This window comes from Brachypodium distachyon, chromosome 1 (assembly GCF_000005505.3).
Source record: "Brachypodium distachyon strain Bd21 chromosome 1, Brachypodium_distachyon_v3.0, whole genome shotgun sequence".
NCBI lineage: Eukaryota > Viridiplantae > Streptophyta > Magnoliopsida > Poales > Poaceae > Brachypodium > Brachypodium distachyon.
Genome location: NC_016131.3, coordinates 64,279,787 through 64,297,346, shown reverse-complemented (window position 1 = coordinate 64,297,346; position 17,560 = coordinate 64,279,787). Strand labels below are relative to the sequence as shown.

General features: G+C 45.0%; 2 protein-coding genes and 1 pseudogene across 2 annotated transcripts; 2 read left to right on the top strand and 1 right to left on the bottom strand.

Annotated features, from left to right (window-relative positions):
- The first annotated feature begins 1,081 nt into the window (after positions 1-1,081).
- Positions 1,082-1,603, top strand: LOC100833763 (pathogenesis-related protein 1). Its single transcript, XM_024456769.1, has 2 exons — positions 1,082-1,193; positions 1,281-1,603. The coding sequence occupies exons 1-2, from the start codon at positions 1,082-1,084 to the stop codon at positions 1,601-1,603; spliced, it is 435 nt and encodes a 144-aa protein (XP_024312537.1).
- A 13,242-nt stretch (positions 1,604-14,845) lies between these two features.
- On the bottom strand, positions 14,846-15,599 carry LOC100842682 (annotated as a pseudogene).
- Positions 15,600-16,512: 913 nt separating this feature from the next.
- On the top strand, positions 16,513-17,424 carry LOC100842377 (pathogenesis-related protein 1). The gene is made up of 2 exons (XM_003558060.4): positions 16,513-16,780; positions 16,871-17,424. Exons 1-2 carry the CDS (start codon positions 16,585-16,587, stop codon positions 17,167-17,169), a joined length of 495 nt encoding a protein of 164 aa, XP_003558108.1. The 5' UTR covers positions 16,513-16,584; the 3' UTR covers positions 17,170-17,424.
- Positions 17,425-17,560: the final 136 nt, after the last annotated feature.

Here is a 17,560-nt window from a genome sequence, read left to right as displayed (position 1 = left end):
AAGCAAAGAAGGGATGACATGGCATGGATGCAAATGTAAAATGACACAACAACAATATTTAAATTACAAACAGGTCCAACAAGGGCTTAAATGTAAAGTGTTGCTCTCGGGCTGTTACACAGTCAACATGCTGGCCGCGGACCGTGCAGACGGCGGGGGGGTTTTCGGCCACCACCACCTGCTCTGGGTACCTGCAGGGGCTGTCAGTGGCAACATAAACCTCGTGCATGCCGAAGTTGATGAAGCGGCCCTCGCAAGGAAGCGGTGTGTCGTTGAAACAACCCGCGTTGTTGTCGATGAAGCCCAGAGAGCCGAATCTCTGGACCAAACCGGAGACCACGCGCTCTCCGGTGGCGAGAAAGCTTCCCGTCCGGATGAAGACTCCAGCCAGCGCCGCTGCTGGCCCCACGGTGGGCGCCCACCGTCGTGGTTGGTGTCACGACAGATGCCATAGGATGGCTTAACTTGAGTCCGATGGACAAAGGAGGAACCGGAGGAGGAGGGACGTGAAGGGAAACACGCACAAACACACGAGCACACAGCAATTTACCCAGGTTTGGAGCCTCTTGCCGAGGTAAGACTCCTACTCCTACTTTGTTGTATTAGCCGAGATAGACAAGCTCTTACAATGGCGCTCTTTGAGCTGTATTCTTGAGGAAGAAGAATAAAAATGGGAAAACCCTAGATGCCTAAGTGCTCTTTCTCCATAGAGGGGGGTAGTGCTCTATTTATAGGCCGCCCATGTCACACCGACATGTGGGCCGAGTACAAACATCATCTTCCTTGTTCCCCGTCGGGCACGCGGCTTGGTTCCCTCCGGGTGGCACCGCAGTGGACAAGACAACTTTACTTTCCTTGACACCCTGCAACAAGTACTGTTGACCTCTGGCGGCTCCCGTCAGAGATTCTCTTTCGTCGCTTCTTTTGCGCAGTCGCCTGACACCGATACGTAAGCAGTGACTGTTTTTCCCGCGATAATGATGACGTTGCTTTTCTTTGCGCCGCGTGGTCAGGATAAGACCGTTGAGGAATTTCGGCACGGGCCGAGATCTATGCAGCGCGTCTGTTCCGTGCCGATGTCATGGACTGGCACAGCCTGGCCCCCAAGCTCGCGCCACACATCGTCGCCAGCGCCCACCCCGTCGAGGGAGAAGGCAGCATCGGCAGCGTCAGGCAGTTTAACTTCACCTCAGGTACGTACTCTTAGACTCACCAGTGTGCCACATGCAAACCATGTCACTGAAAAACTTGAGTGGGTAAAGAGTCGAACTGTTGCACAGTGTGTAATGTTGAAATTGCTCTTGCAGTCATGCCCTTCAGCTTCATGAAGGAGAGGCTCGACTTCGTGGACGCGGACAAGTGCGAGTGCAAGTCGACCCTCATCGAAGGCGGCGGCATCGGCGTGGCAATCGAGACGGCAACCTCAAACATCAAGGTGGAGCCGTCGGCCAACGGCGGGAGTGTGGTGAAGGTGGACTCGACTTACAAGCTGCTGCCGGGCGTCGAGGTCAAAGATGAGATCACCAAGGCCAAGGACTCCGTCACCGCAATCTTCAAGGCTGCCGAGACTTACCTCGTTGCCAGCCCGGACGCTTACAACTAAATAAATCAAGATGAAACATATAAATTTATGGTCTTCTTATATTGCGTGTTTTCTTCCGGGTTGAAATAAAATGTGCTCCAACCTGTCTAGTTGTGACAAGACAGCACTGAGCCAGGCGTACGTGGATTTCAGAAGTATATGCTTTTGTACTTGTCAAAGAGTGGTTTTGATTAATGCTGCTGATGGTTCATTATGTATCTTCCTCGCTGTTGTAATTGAATGGGAATAAAAAAGAAAGTATGTGTGTGAAGTACATAACCGTTCTGATTCAGAAATGGAATTTACGAGTTGAGGGAGTCTTTTGCATGTGCTTATTCAAATTCGATTGATAATCATTTCAGTTTCGTCTTTTTAGATAGAAAAGAGAATATCATCAAAACGTTAAGAGAAAATTATATTTTAACTTTCAAAAAAGAAAATTATATTTTTAATCTCTTAGTCGTTGACAGAGTTTATGTTTGATAACTCAAGTTTAAGTTTATGATTGTGTGTTGTTTTGGTGTTTGAAGAGGGGTTAAGGGGAACCTCAGCTTGAGTTAATTTTTTGTTCCTGTAGAACCAAGTGAGGTGTTTGTTGCTCTGTCAGGTTTTTGGGTTTACAGCAGAAGACTAATTCCTTCAGATGCTTACTGTTACCATTAGCTGACCAAGGAGCAAACAGCAAAGAAAGCAAGGGCCGATTGTATTGTAGATTCGGTTTTGTCCAGCGAGGGAGAGAGTGCAGGCGAACCTTTGAGAAATTTAAGCTACAAAGAAAACGAGTTAGAGATCGAGGGAAAGAGGGCTTATTTCTTGTAGTTTACTAACATGTCAAGTAAGGATTCTTTCTAATGGTTAAGTACCCACTTGGATGGCTTGGTCAATTAAATAAGACCAGTGTATGCATGCAAACAGGAGCACTGATAAATCAGTTTCAGGCCTTGTGTATAATCTGAGAAAATAATTAGAAAATAATTAGATCTATTAAAGAGTAAAATCTGGGAATATGTATGTTCAGCACACAAGCTTATGTCTGATCTGAGAACTGCAATTGGTCACCAAATCCTTGATTGCTTAGAATTAAGGTGGTGTTGCTTTATACATATATATGCTCTGGTTGTATGCTTGTTGAGTAGAACTGATCTGTAGTGTGGTACGATTAGCAACAACAGGCTTAATGGATGTACTGGAGTAGCATATCTGCATATGTCAAGTTTCTGTACAAGTACATAGCTGTCTAGACAATTTTATTATTTGAAGATATAATTCACCTGGAGGTAGGGACATAGTTGTTTATGTGTGTTTCTGTTTGCTGACATGTTTAGATACAAAAACAGAGGAGTTATATCTAGAAACCAATTCTTGATAGACTAAAATTTATTCGTGATGGTTGCTCTATACCTGTATGTTTTGTTTGCCTACCAGTCCTCATAAAATACAAAGATTAACACAAACTGAATCTCACAACCTGGAGATCAGAGAGATTGTAGCATGTAGGTTCTTTGATAAAGAGGTAGCAAGCTCCTGTAGCATGTCTTCTGTTTTCAGTGTAGTGTGACTAGAGTCCAAAAGACCAATAACAGATTTTGCATCTGGATGCTTTCCTCCCCGATTTAGTAGCCTTTTTGGTTAAGCATTGTAAGCTTGACCTGACTACAGAAGTAACCATGCCAAGAAATTGATTAGTTCCAGGAATTCCAAAGCTTAGAACCATAACGTTAGCTGTACCACTTTACAGAGTAGTGTATTTAGTGTCACCATTAGATGGTTAGTAAAACACTTCTGCCTAGCAATTCCTTAATCTCCAGATGCAACAGTCACTAGAGATAAATCCCAATTATCTAGATAGTTGGCACTCAGATATCCAGAACCAGAATTCCAATCAAGTTGAGTCAGAGAGACCAGTTCAGTCAGAGTTTGTTTCTAGTCATCAAAATTCTGGGGTGAGAAAAAAATTGTAAAGTGAATTGATAAACCAAAATAGATCAGAACCTAATTATTAAATTGACTGTAACTCTTTAAATCAGAATAAAACATGCAATACAATAGTTTAAAAAATTTCTTAAAGGTGTACATGCATGTTTTTCAATTTTCTTGCTGTGCTAAAATCTCTATATCACTATCATGAGCATATCATCAGCATAATCATCTGGAAAGGTGATGAAGGCACACATGGAAGGCAGGTTCCCCTACAACAGGTTTTCATACATAAGATTAAAACACAGAATCCATCTAATATAAGAAAAGACAATTTCACGTGGAGAAGCTTCAAGGCGAGCATATCATATCCCAAACACACGCCAATTGGAAGAATTTGATCCCCAGGGCTGCAGGGCATCATGTAAGAGCAAGCCCGGCGCGTCTTCGCTCGCAGTCCCCCATCCTTGTTGTAGCAGAGCCTAAACGTCGTCATCTAAAACAGGTAGTGCGAGTCCAAGTCGGCGCCGGGGACGGTGCTGTGGAAGCCCGATACGTCCACCTTGTATATGCTGAACCCCTTGGCCCAGTCGTCCACCACCAAGTGAAGATGGCGCCTGGATCTTGGTTCGCCATCGTCGTCGGATCTGCGCCGCTTGGACATCGTTTTAGTAGCGGTTTCGCTATCGATCTCGCCGCGTGCTAGTTATCTCCCGGCCGGGCGTTAGGAATTGATAAAGCGGGCCGGGATCGCGGACTATATATCGGGCGATTGCCCAAGTTATACAGGCAGCCGGAGATGCATATGGCAAATCCTCTAGACGTGTTCGAATTTGCGACGGATCCGAACCGATATGCCAAATCCTCTAGACGTGTTCGAATTTGCTAGGGATCCGAGCCGAGATATGCCACCGGGTCCAGCCCTCCCGGCTGGTAGACCCCGGTAGCTGGGCACAATCAGAAATTCAGACTCTAGTTGATGCTTTCTTCTGATTTTTCTTCTTATCTGAATTGTATATATTGTCCTAGCTAGCTATAGGATGTGTCCTGCTTGGTGTATAAATGAAATTGATGTACAATCTGAATAAAAGTTTGCTGGACACAGTCAGGAGCTTGACTCAAGTAGTTCATGCTTTGTTCAGTTTTGTCTCTCTGAATTTTATTGTTCTACAGGATATGTGCTTCCTAGTGTATGGAAGAATTTGTTGTACAGGCGGAGAAGCTGCCGTATTTGTTCCTTGGTCGGACCGGTGCATGGCTAGCTGCCGTTGTCCAGCTACTGCTACACCATTGGCATCTTGCCGCATCATGGTCGGGAGATGAAGAGAGGCTTAGATATCAGGTCAGGAAGGTGAATTAGATTCGAAAAATTCTTTTTTCCACCGGGTAATTGTATTGGGAGATGAAGCCTATATATATGAGGGCTGGAATTTGGAAACCAACTAGCTGATGTGGGAATTGGTATTTGGTAAGCCGGAAGGGCTAGAGTCGGAAGTCAAAATTAGTTTTGCCACGTGTCTTGCCCTCCTCCACGGACCGGAAGGGCTGGATCCGGTCGTATAAGATTTTTTATCCCGCTAGGGTACCATCAAAATTTCTCGGATTTTGAACGACCGAAGCTTGTTCCTTCGAGTCGGACTAGACTCTGGAGTGGAGCATACCGTTTATGTCGGGCCATGTCCAACTACTCGCTACATAGGACTATGATTTAGCAGGTCAGCAACAACAATGAGCAGCCAAAGTTGCCCCACAAGGTGTGGATGAGAAAGTAGAGCGAAGAGAAACACACGTCAATGCTACAGTGCATCCACGACCATGCTTTCTCTGGGCACTCCCGCACCGCCCAGCCGTGGCAGGCATCACCTCCTCCATCAGCGCACGCGCAGTGCAAAGAAGCCGCCCGGCGAGGAAGAGCGAGTGGGGGAAGGCAACACACTCGTCGCCGGCGTGCTCAACAAGAGTCTGCTCTTGTGGGCTGACGCCACCCTCTTCGTCCCGGCTTAGTTGACGCCGGGTGAGCTCAACGTTGGCACACGCACCCATGATTCACGATGTCCAAAACCGAACCGAAAACCGGAAAAAAATCAAAACCGAACCGAAAAGTCGGTTTTCCTGGTTTTCGGTTTCGAGTCCGAAAATGATATGTGGGCCATTTTTGTTTTCTAATTCTAAAATCACACCACACTTTTGAGCAAAAGAGTGGAAAGACTCACTAGTACTAGTGCAAAATTACATTGGCGCTTAAGTGGTTGTACGGGCATAGTGACGATTTTTAAGTCTAAACCCCTGTTTTGGGCCAACCCATTTCAGGCCCAACCCGGGATACCTATAAAAACCGAACAGACGCTACCCCTCTCCCCCTCCTTTCTTTCTCTCTCTTCTCCCTGCCGCCGCTAGGGCTAGACGAAAAGTTCGAAGCCCGTTAATCTTAACGAACGCTCGGTGGTTCGGTACGACAAGAGCTCGGTTCGTTAATTTTCGAACCGAACCGAACCTGTTGTTCAAATCGGTAACGTTAACGATCTTATCGCAGTTCGGCGAGCGCTCGTTAGGCTCATAACAAGCTCGTGTCTCTACTCTAGTCTTCACCGATGTACCGGCCCATAGCCCATGAAGCCATCGCCGCTCTAGCGGCCCATTTTGAGACCGGGGCGTCATGTGCTAGCTAAAAATGGGAAATGAACCGATCAGCCTCTCGACATCCACTTCGTCTCGTCGTTCTCCCGATCTCTTGCGCAGGCCGGCGGCAGTTCTCCCGATCCCAAGCGCATGCCGACTGCGGCTATCCCAATCTCAGGCGGCGGCTCTCCCAATCCAGGCGTAGGCCTTTAGCGGCAACTCTCCCAACCCAGGTGCAGACCGGCGCCAACTCTCCAAATCCTAGCAGCAGAGCGGCGGCAGTGACAGTCCAGTGCTTCAGCAGACTGGACGTCCGGGATGGGAAACCGCGACCACCAGAGTACGTCATCAACCCCGTAAGCCTCGCTTGTTTCTGTTAACGAGTCCGTAACGATCTTAACGAGTGCTAACGAACCGAGCCGAACTATTCTTTTCAGATAGCTAACAATAACGATCTTAGCGAACCCAGAACAAACCGAGCAGGCTCGCTAGGCAGGCCTAGCCGCCGCCGCCTTTCTCTCTTCCTCCTCTCCTTTCTCTCCTCCCTGCCCAGCCCGACCCACCCCTCCTCCCCTCACTGCCTCCCGCCGCCGACGCCGGCCTCCACCACGCCGCCGCGATGCCGCCGCCGGCCTCCACGGCCCTGCCTCCTCCATCCGCGCGCCTCCACCGTGCCGCCGCGACGCCGACGCCGGCCCTCCATCTACACGCCAAGGAATAGGCTACCTGGTAGATACTTTCGATACATCAGGTGTAATAGAGTAGTGTGTGCAGGCATTTTCATGTTAGCACTCGATGCTATAGTTGATAGTTGAGCTTAGGACTTGTTTGTTTCCCTCCTAGATTATATAATCTAGCTTATGAGCCAAGTGTAACATAGTAAAAGACCACCCTAGATACCAAAATAATCTGAAATAAGCTGCCCAGGAGATGATTATTTCAGATTATTTTGGCATCTTGGGTGATCTTTTATAATACTACCATTGGACCATACGCTAGATTATATGATCTAGGAAGAAACAAACAGATAACAAAATTATAAACTTTGGTTTTTCAGTCCTGACATAATGGCTTTTATTAGCATTCCGTTGATTGGTTAGACGGTTATAGTTTTACATTGTTTCTTTATTACTGCTTATGACCCCCCCATATATTGCCACTTTGCTATATTTCTAAAACAATTCTGCTTCAGCCTTGAGAAAGATGCGGAAAGCTAAGAGGGGCGGTGGAGATCTCACTAGAAACTTTTGTAAGAACAGAAAAGCTTGCAAGACTGAGTGGATTCTCAGGTCTGCTAGTTTTTGTTTTCTGCTATCCCCCCCCCCCCCCCCCCCCCACACACACACACACGCACACAAACATTTTCACAGCTTTATTGGCTTTATTGGTGCATTCATAGTTGCCTTAATGTTTTCTTTTCTTCAACTAGGTCGCTTGCGTGATGAGGAATCTAGTCAAGATGTTTGCACTAAGCTATCTGATTGGGGTAGAAGTGTCGTCTCAATTTCTTTATGCAATGGTAATTATATATACTGCTACGGTCTTCTTAGTTTTCCAGCAAATATATATTGAGACACTACCAGTTAAATGATCCGAGCAAGTTGCAATCTTCTGTAGGAGACATAACCTTATTTTCATGCTTGGGCATGGCTATAGGACACGAGGGGTACCGCCTTACAAGGTTTCTAACTTCTGCAAGTTTGGTTAGAGCTTTACATGGTAAAACAAACGAGCACTATTTTGACTTAAAGGTTGGCACTGACATTCACTGCTTATTACTATTTTGTTTGGTCCTGATAATTATGTAATCATTTCTTGCCTTATTATTGTTTTGTAGATTGAAGTGCGCCGTGAAGGCAAGGAAGTATATAGGGGTTTTATGGGTGAATATGATTTAGTTCACAACGTTGATGTTGTCAAAGTCTATGGCTTCCGTGATGTTAATGTTGGAAATTTCCATCGTAAGCTGAAATCTGTGCCCCATGGTGAGGCATGTGTAGTTGGACGTGATGTCTCTGGTGACCTAATGGCCTAGAGTGTGGATGGGGTGACGATTTAAGGGCATATGTGGATGATAAAGATCTTGACAGTAAAACCTCAAAGGTACACTCGCATGACAATAAAGCCATTTTATCCTGTTTAATTTATTTTATGCATGTAGGCAATAAAAATGAACTTTATTTATATTTAACTCTTGTTCCATACCATTTATATTTTGTTCAAATGTAACCTCGTTACCTGTCACCTTTATTGTGCTATTAGGCTTGGGAAGGTGCAACGATTTTTTCTTTTGATGGGGAAGTTGTTGGCATGAACCTTTTTTTGGTTACGGAAAGAGCAGTTTTCCTACCATGGGGCACAATTTTGAAGTGTCTGGACCGTTACTGGACAACCTGGGAAAAGGAGAGAGGTCTTGCACGTTCAACAAGTTTGGTTGACGGGTATGTCTAAGTGATGTATGCCCTTCATTAGTTCACCTACTCCATTCTACCTCACTTCCTCTTCTCTTGCATGAGCTTAGAAGGTCAGGCTTTTGTGTTCCAGACAGCATATGTATGTGATAATCGGGATCATTCACTGCTCTTCCTTATCTTGTTTGGCATCTGCATTTTTCAGTTTCTCAATGTTTACTTCAAATATTAACGTGTTTCTTTGACACCTCAACCAAAATATTTGTTGTTCTTAGGCATGTATCACAGTTGCCTTGTATTAGATTTTTTTGTATTTCTTATTCCATTGTTGCAGCTGTATGTTTGTCTTACTGAAATGTGCACACAAGAAGGCATTATCATCATGTTTTTCATCAAACATTTATTATATCCATACAACTTCAGGTCATATTTTCTCTATCTTGTTTTTGGCCTATGATTCTACCTAGGTTTTGGCACCATTTTGTGTATTAACACACTGGCTTGATCCATTTTATTTTTGGGTTAGTGGTAACTATTATTTTCTTCTGCAGGTTTGGAGCACCTGTAGGTGGTAAATCTAACAGACACCCAGAAGGCGAGCCTACAGCCACTCCTCAAGACTTCTTAACATTGTGGTATCGTGCAAATTGTTGCGGCTTTGTACTGATATCTATTGACGCGGTGCAAGTTTAGCTTTTTACATTTTTATATCAACTAGTTTTACTCTTTTGCTTGTACGCTTATATTGCTTGAGTATGTTCATTCATGCACACCACCAACTTCTAATGTGGATTACTGATCAGGCTGTTATCATAATATAACTAACATTACATGCTGATCATTATGCACATACAGAATTTGTGTGAATTTACTTGCCTATGTGTGTGTATGTATATATATACATTTTACTCCCAAGTGTAGTTACCCACACATTGAAAAAACCACTTTGGGTATGTGTACATACCCCATGGTATGTGCACATACGCCTATCATTTCTGGACGGAGGAAGTATATATATAAAACTAACCTTGTTACACCAGGACACAGGGATTGTCTCAACGGAACACTTAGATATAGACTTGGGTTACCCTAAGTTACCATCAACCATGTTAGATGGTGAGTCAGCATTTCTATATTTGCTGACCTTTCTTAGCTCTCCTGTACTACTAACAACTATTCCAAAATGTATGTTTCTCAGCTGGCATGATTTTGGTCAATACTTTTGAAGAGCCTTTTGGCGAATATACGTGGTGAAGGTGTCTGGGCAAAACTTGGTGAAAAAGCTTCTTCTAGAATAAATCGCAGTGTTGTCGCACTGGCTTCATTCAATGGTGACTTTATAGTGATGTGCCATTTACTGTTTAATGTCTGTTTTGATCACAACTAGCTGATAACCAGACTACCTGATAACCAAAATGTGGTGCAGGAGAAAAAAGAATTTTTGCATGCACGGGTTTTTTACTGGATGGAATGGATCTACAAAGATTTTGACATCGGCAAGCTTGATTAGAAATTCTGGTGACGAGAACAACATTGTTGAAAACTTGAGGGTTAGTGCTCATTATTATGCGATTGCTTGTTCTTTTAAGGTGCTGCTTAAGTCTCATCATTTGTATCATTTTCAGATTGAAGTGTTGCTTCCAAGCAACAGAAGCATAAATGGGACGTTAGAGCATTATGATCTACATTACAATGTTGCTCTAGTCAGTGTCAAGAATTGCTATAATCTTCGTCCAGCAAATAATCTGCCTTCTTGGCCTATGTGTTCTGATGTTGCAGCCATAGGGCGTTGTTTCAAATCATGTGAATTAACAGCTACGAGTGAGCATCTAATGTTCTCGACAAGCGCACTTGATTGTTTCTTACTTACATATTCCTCGTGCAAAATTACTAAGGTAATTATACGTTTTTGTACTGCCTACTTTTTTATGGTGAGTAAATATAGTCAATTCCCTATTTGCCATTGGAAAAAGATGTACTTCCTTATCTGCCATTGAAAATTTGCAGTTCCTTATCTGCCATCAAGTTTATCTTCGGTTCCTTTCGTGCCACCGTAGTGTACAGAACCTACTGGCGGTGCTATTTTTGGTATATGAAAAGGCAAATATGCCCCTAGGATAGGACGCAGCAAATGTTTCCATCGCCCTGTTCAGTTGATGGTTTCTGCGGTTGATAAGCCGGCTGATGCTGTTTTGTTGTGAGAGAAAAACACTATACCATGGCTGATAAGCCGAGCTGAGTAGAGATCTTTGTTTCCTTTCATGCCATTAAGGTGCAAAGACCTCTATGTTCAGTTTCAAGCACACATAATATTAGTTCAAATGGTAAGAACATATTATCGAAAACATGACACAAATACTGGTCTGAACACATTATCAAAAGAAAAAAGTGAGTCTGAACACTTAGTGCATAGAGATGGCCCAAATACACCATCTCTGGCATGCAGTTCCTAAGGGACAGAAGCTCCACATAATGGTTTAACATACATTGGTTCACAGAAACCAAGCCAAGCAAAAGGATGACATGCTTACAGCTCACAGTACACTTTCACATCACAGACTAAGCATTTGAATGCTTCTGGTAGACTTTGAACGACTAGTAAACAGCAGCTTCTTGCTTCTGGTAGCCATTGCTGGGCTATCAAGTGGCAGCAATATCTTCGCCTTCTTTCTTTTCCCTTTAGGCTTATCCTTCGCCCCATCCTTCTTCTCTTTCCTGGTTGTCGCAACAATTTTCTTTCTTTTCTTGGTTGGCACAGCAGCAGGACCTACAGCTTGTCCATCTGAAATGGACATCAAAGCAGCCATAGGATACTCAATGGAAAGGGCCTCTGGCAGCCACTCGCAGACCTACACCTGAACATGTATGCATAAACACATTTCAGCCCCACAAATAGTCACAAGGTCATGCAAAGGATCTAATTTGATATCTTACCTGATGGATTTCCCAGAACATGATGTGTCACCTTTATTTTCAGTTGAAGCCTCATATGCTTTGACTACATAAGGAAGTCACATAGAAAACACTGGAAATTTTAATGGGAACATAAGACAGTAAAATTGAGTGCAAACCTTGGTGGAAAACTTATACGAGTTGCCCGTGCATCATCATCAAAAGCAACAATGCTCGACTCTGTGGCTGCTTTGATGGTTCTACTCTTTTTTTTGGTGGTCCTCTGCATAAGATCAAAGCAACATGTATGTAAAAACAGGGTCATTGCACCAAGGAATTAATGTAAAAACATGTGAACAACCGTTTCATGGAGTTGTAGTGTTTGTGCCAATTATCGAAGCTCTCTACTAGGTTGTTGGTTACATGTCTTTTTTCAGTGACAAATAGGGAATTTACTCGTAAATATATAGTTGCATCAGAGTGAGTTGGTTAGCAATACCTATTTGGAATAGAAATCACAACCTGTCCATGTCACTTTGCTAGCTTGGATTGGAGGCCCTCTTGTTACTCTGGATGGGGATGTTCTTGGCATGAACTTCTATGATAAGAAGATAGGAACCCCTTTCCTGTTTTGGGCAGACATTCGTGAAATTTTAGCATCGTTTGACAAAAGAAGGTATTCAAATGCATATCGCATATATTTATTTTTTTGAGCATTTAAAGAAGTTTGCTACATGATCTATTTAATGGTATGCTTAACAGTACGACGGGAGAAATTTGCAATGATACATGTGGTGTGCCTTTGTGGAAAATGGATAGGGATTGCAGCGGTAGGTTTAACAGGTGGGTATCCTGATGCATGTTGTTATATACTTGGAGCATTTCATCGAATGACTGTCAACAATTATGATTTAACATTCATAACTACAGGTGGCATGTGCCCATGCCATGCTGGCGGCGTCCTGATTATGTGGATGAGGATAAATTTGATGCTGATGAACGCGAGTACTGCTACATTAAGGGAGTGAAATTCAGGCACGCATAGATGCAGTCACGCCCTTGATTCTTCTCTCCATATCGTTGCACCTGTGCCACTTTTTTTTTTGAAACTAACCTGTGCCACTTGTTATGATCCTTTTGTTCCAAATCTACGTGCTGCTTCTGTTTTAGGATTCTGTTTTAGCAGCGACGATAGCCCCGGCAGCGCGAACACCGCCGCCGGGATGGGGCTCAAGAAGTTGTTCATGGACAGGTCCAAGAACGCCAGGTCGGCTGGTAGGGGTGGTGGACTTGCAGAGCCATCATTTGGTTGCAGCCCTGGGAAAGCTGCTTGGGTCAGGCAACAAAGATATGGACTTAGGCTTAAACCCACTTCCATCCATTTCCAATTTGCTTAAACCCACCCTTAAGAAAAAAAAAGCCTTAAGAACCTCACAATGCTTAAGACCCATCCCTACATTTTCCCAACTTTCTTAAGACCCAGTTTTTGCACACACTAGAGACGCCCTTAAGCAAGTAACGCCGCGGATTGCCTCATGGCATTGTCCTTACTCAACTCGGACCCCTATCATGCGTAGCAAGGTAATACTCCCTCCATTTCTAAATACTTGTCGCTGCAGCGACAAGTATTTAGAAACGGAGGGAGTAGGTTACAGGATGGGATACATCGAAAGAGGCATTGTAAAAACAGCGACAAGTATTTAGAAACGGAGAGAGTAGGTTACAGGATGGGATACATCGAAAGAGGCATTGTAACCTAATACACATCGTCATCACTTAACCCAAGTATGAATTTTTGCGCGCGCGCACACACACACACACTCCTAATCCTCAATCCAACTAGAATGTGAATAACAACCCAGTTGGAAGAAAGGGGTGGCACATGCTACATATCCTGAATGATCCAAAGCATAACAATATTCTCTCATCATCTCACCGGATATGAAAACCGTTGTCCTCGTAATGAGAGAGAAATAAGCATAGGGGTCACAGAGGGAGAAGAGTTCATAATGCGCCCAAGTCAAATGGATCGGTCTTTATGCCAGATGCGCCTTAAGTGGCATTTCTCTTGGTTACCTAGTTCATAATCCTGGTTATGTCATCACTAATGCCCAACCAGAGGAGTAAAATGGACTGATTGACGTGGGAGTGACTCACCGGGTCCTCATCTTTGGCATACCTACTACAGCCCAACATGAAGCCCACTTGGAGGCCTACTACGATTCCAGGAGTTCAGATGCCTAATCTTACGACTCAAGATAAGAAAGTTTAAACGTAGTATATCTCTTTATGTAACCGACTTGGACTCACCCGAGATCTGGCCTCATGCATATATAAAGGACCAGGAGGGGGGCCAAGGAGGACAACTCACAACCCTCTCCTCCGAGACATATCTCATCTGTCATACACGCCAGATATGATCTGCGCATCATAGCCTCTACGGCAACCTTGTAATCTCTCCATCAATACCAGATCAGACAAGCAGGACATAGGGGTATTACCTTCCGAGGGCCCCGAACCTGGGTAAAACTGTGTTCCCTGTGTCCTTGTTAGCCGACGGGATCGCCAACACACACGCATGTCGCTCTCCCTAAACACAAAGCCCCTCAACATGGGCATTGCCGGAGTCAGAACTTCGTCATTAGCTCTCAGGAGATTCCCTGTCCGATACTTCATCATTGGCTCTCAGGAACTTCGTCACAAAGTCCGATACTTTTACTTAGGGAGGGAAGGGGCGGGGCGGGGAGGGGTTGGGGTTGTTGTTGTTGAGGCGGGGGAAGTTGACGTGCCTTTTCTTAAACTATATATTCTCGTGGTTTTTTAGTTAGTTCATTATTATTGTTTTAACCATTCTAGAGAGGACAAGTATCAGTACTGCTTACACCAAATTTTGTTGAAAATCAGTCCCATAGGTCGCTCTCCGTCCTGCCACTAGTGTCAAGATAGTTTAAGCCCCTACGGCAGTTCCGACATGCTTTGAGGCACGTCAAAAGAGCCGGCTTCCAAATAAAAACCCATAAGATGAAGTTGTAGCTTGTATTTTTCAGGACACATACCTTACATACAATGGGCGAATTCTTGGTCGAGTTAGCTTCCTTCTTATTAAAAGACTAAAATTCTAAAACTTGGGATTGGATCGTTCCCAAAAAGGACCTAATAACAGCCAAAATTACTTTCTTGATGTCAAAAGAAAAGAAACGTATTTGGCCTTTTTTACCTATGCACTTGTCAAAACAGTCATGCCAAGAGCGCAGTAGGGTTGTTCGTTTTGGGTTGCTTGCTAGCTTCGTGCAGCAGCAAGTTTGTGCTGAACCCGGTCATAAAACCGCTGACCGTATATGGGAAAAGAACGGGTGACTTATCTGTGCCATATTCAATGGATTGACGATATTCTGTTATTTGGTTAGATTTGTAGAGAGGAAAATGAAACTATAATAAGCAATAACTATTTCTCCGTCGACAATCGTAGCCATCAAATAAAGATTTTCTTATCCATCGGACCTACATTAATCTTACACGAATCTCAGCGCTCGATCGATTTAGCTGTAGGCGTCTGGGTTAGCAATGAGGTATGCCTCCGCGGTCCTGAAGATGCCGGTGAGAGTCTCCTTGGCCCTGGTGACCTCGTCCTTCACCTCCACGCCCGGCAGCAGCTTGTACGTCGAAATCACCTTCACAACGCTACCGCCGTTGGTTTCCGGCTCCACCTTGATGTGTGAAGTCGCCGCCTCAATTGCCACGCCGATGCCGCCGCCCTCGATGAGGGCCGACTTGCACTCGCACTTGGCAGCGTCCAGGAATTCGAGCCTTTCCTTGATGAAGCTGAACGGCATGACTGCAGGAAGCAGTGCGACATATTATATGGATGTCACCCACACATTCTTAATCGGTGTTTCATATACCTATGCGAGCTAGGTTAGTGTGACACCGACACGAGATGATTAGTACTAGGTGGCCGGTACCTGAGGTGAAGTTTAATTGCCTGACGCTGCCAACGCTGCCGTTGCCCTCGACGACGTTGGAGCTGGCAACAAATTGAGACGCGAGCTTGGGAGCCAGCGTGTGCCAGTCCATGACGCCGGCGCGGCGACCGTCGACTCGATCTCATGAGTCCAGCTGTTGGACGCCATCGATCGTTACTACTGTGCTCACGAGCGAGGGCTTTGACAGGGAGCAAATGACAGCTCTGAACGTGGTCACTGCTTGGTTGCTGGCAGGGAGTGAGCGAGCCGGCCGGTTTAAATAGATGGCTATCTGCCGACCGGTTGTTGACTGGCCGTGTAAGTCGCATGCATGTTGTGTTGTGTGCATGCGATTTTCCCTGATCGGACAGCGGAGTATGTGGTTCAACCTACTAGCGGGTGGGCAGCGCATATTTCCACGGAGAATTAAACTTGTTGTATTTGGGCTGTATACATGTATTAACTTGTTGGTAAAGAACAAAGCACTCTGGCATGCAGGAGAGAGGAGCCACAATAGAAGACTGAGTGCATTTTGCTCAGGGCCGGGCCGGCCGGCCAACCAACCGAGGTGCTCGCTCTCGGCCTAGGAGGCAGGTGGGAGAAACACTTTGCACTCGATCACACCCATTTCTAAATAACAACAAAGAAATAAAATATGTTCTGTTAATTATCTTAACAAAAAACACCGGCCACAAACATTTTATTTCCCGATCGTATCCATACCCTCTGTCATTTAATCGCTGGAACACATTCTTTGCACACCCGAAATCAACAAACATCTCTAAAAAAAGGAAATCAACAAACATGGAGTGGACCGAGTGGAACACGCCGACCCTAGCTCCATAATTCAAGCCAGGTTGAACCGACACCAGTTGACGGATCACAAACACATCGACAGCCTATCGCCGCGAGCCATATCCATTAGTCGCCGCACCGGACGACGTCAACTCTAACATTCCAACATTTCCCCTTTCAAAAGAAAAACTCCAACATTAATTCCAACAGACACGTTGACAGCCTATCTCCCGCGCTGCGCACCTCAAACCTCACCGGCCAGCGGCCACTACCCATACTCACCAGCCTCTCACACACCTATTTATAACGTGCGCTCGCTGCCACTTCCACGGCAAGTCGGCAACCAAGTAATAACAGCTGAAAAATCCGCATTGCAACACCCAGCTCATACATATCACCCGCGGCAATGGCATCCACCAACAGCTGGACCTACGAGATCGAGTCGTCGGTCGCTGCGCCGCGTCTGTTCTGCGCCGGCGTCAAGCACTGGCACGTCCTGGCCCCCAAGCTCGTCCCCCAAATCGTCGTCAGCGCCCACTCCGTCGAGGAGGACGAGGGCAGTATCGGCAGCGTCGTCGTCAGGCAGTTCGACTTCACTTCAGGTAAAGTACACTACCAGCACAATATATACCCAATCAAACGGCCTGTGCCATACATAACGCTGAGAGTTTAATTGCTCGATCGAGTTGCAGCCATGCCCTTCAGCCTCCTGAAGGAGAGGATTGAGTTCCTGGACGCCGAGAAGTGTGAGTTCAAATGGACCCTCATCGAAGGCGGCGGCATCGGCACGGGGATCGAGATGGCAACATCGCACGTCAAGGTGGAGCCGACTGCCAACGGTGGGAGCGTGGTAAAGGTGGACTCGTCGTACAAGTTCCTGCCTAGCGTGGAGGTGAATGACGAGATCACCAAAGCGAAGGAGTCTGTCACCGCCATCTTCAAGACCGTTGAGGCCTATCTCATCGCCAACCCGCAAGAATATACTGTTTAAACGAGCACCAACGGTGATGTATGATGTTTTTTGTTCAATAACCTCACCCGAGGCGTGCACTGTGTGACGTGTGACCGGTTAAAAATTACTCCCTTTGATTCTAAATTATTGAAGCAAACTTGCCCAAATATGAATGTATTTATTCTTAAAAAGCGTATAGATACATGTAATATTTCGACAACAATTTAGGATCGGAGAGAGTACTAGTCTGATCAAAATTTGTGCAAATTTAATAAAGTTTGAAGACTTTTACTATTCCCTCTCGGTTCCTTAAATTATGATGTATATTGTTTCTTTTGACCGGACTTTCACCGAAAGTTACTTCACCAATGTGCGACTCATGTGATACAAATCATAAACATAAACAAATAATTTTGAATACAAATGAAAT

Coding starts and splice junctions, on each gene's coding strand:
- LOC100833763 (XM_024456769.1), top strand. CDS start 1,082: ATGGACTGGCACAGCCTGGCCCCCAAGCTCGCGCCACACATCGTCGCC. Junction 1,194..1,280: donor GCAGTTTAACTTCACCTCAG/GTACGTACTCTT, acceptor ACTGTTGCACAG/TGTGTAATGTTGAAATTGCT.
- LOC100842377 (XM_003558060.4), top strand. CDS start 16,585: ATGGCATCCACCAACAGCTGGACCTACGAGATCGAGTCGTCGGTCGCT. Junction 16,781..16,870: donor GCAGTTCGACTTCACTTCAG/GTAAAGTACACT, acceptor ATCGAGTTGCAG/CCATGCCCTTCAGCCTCCTG.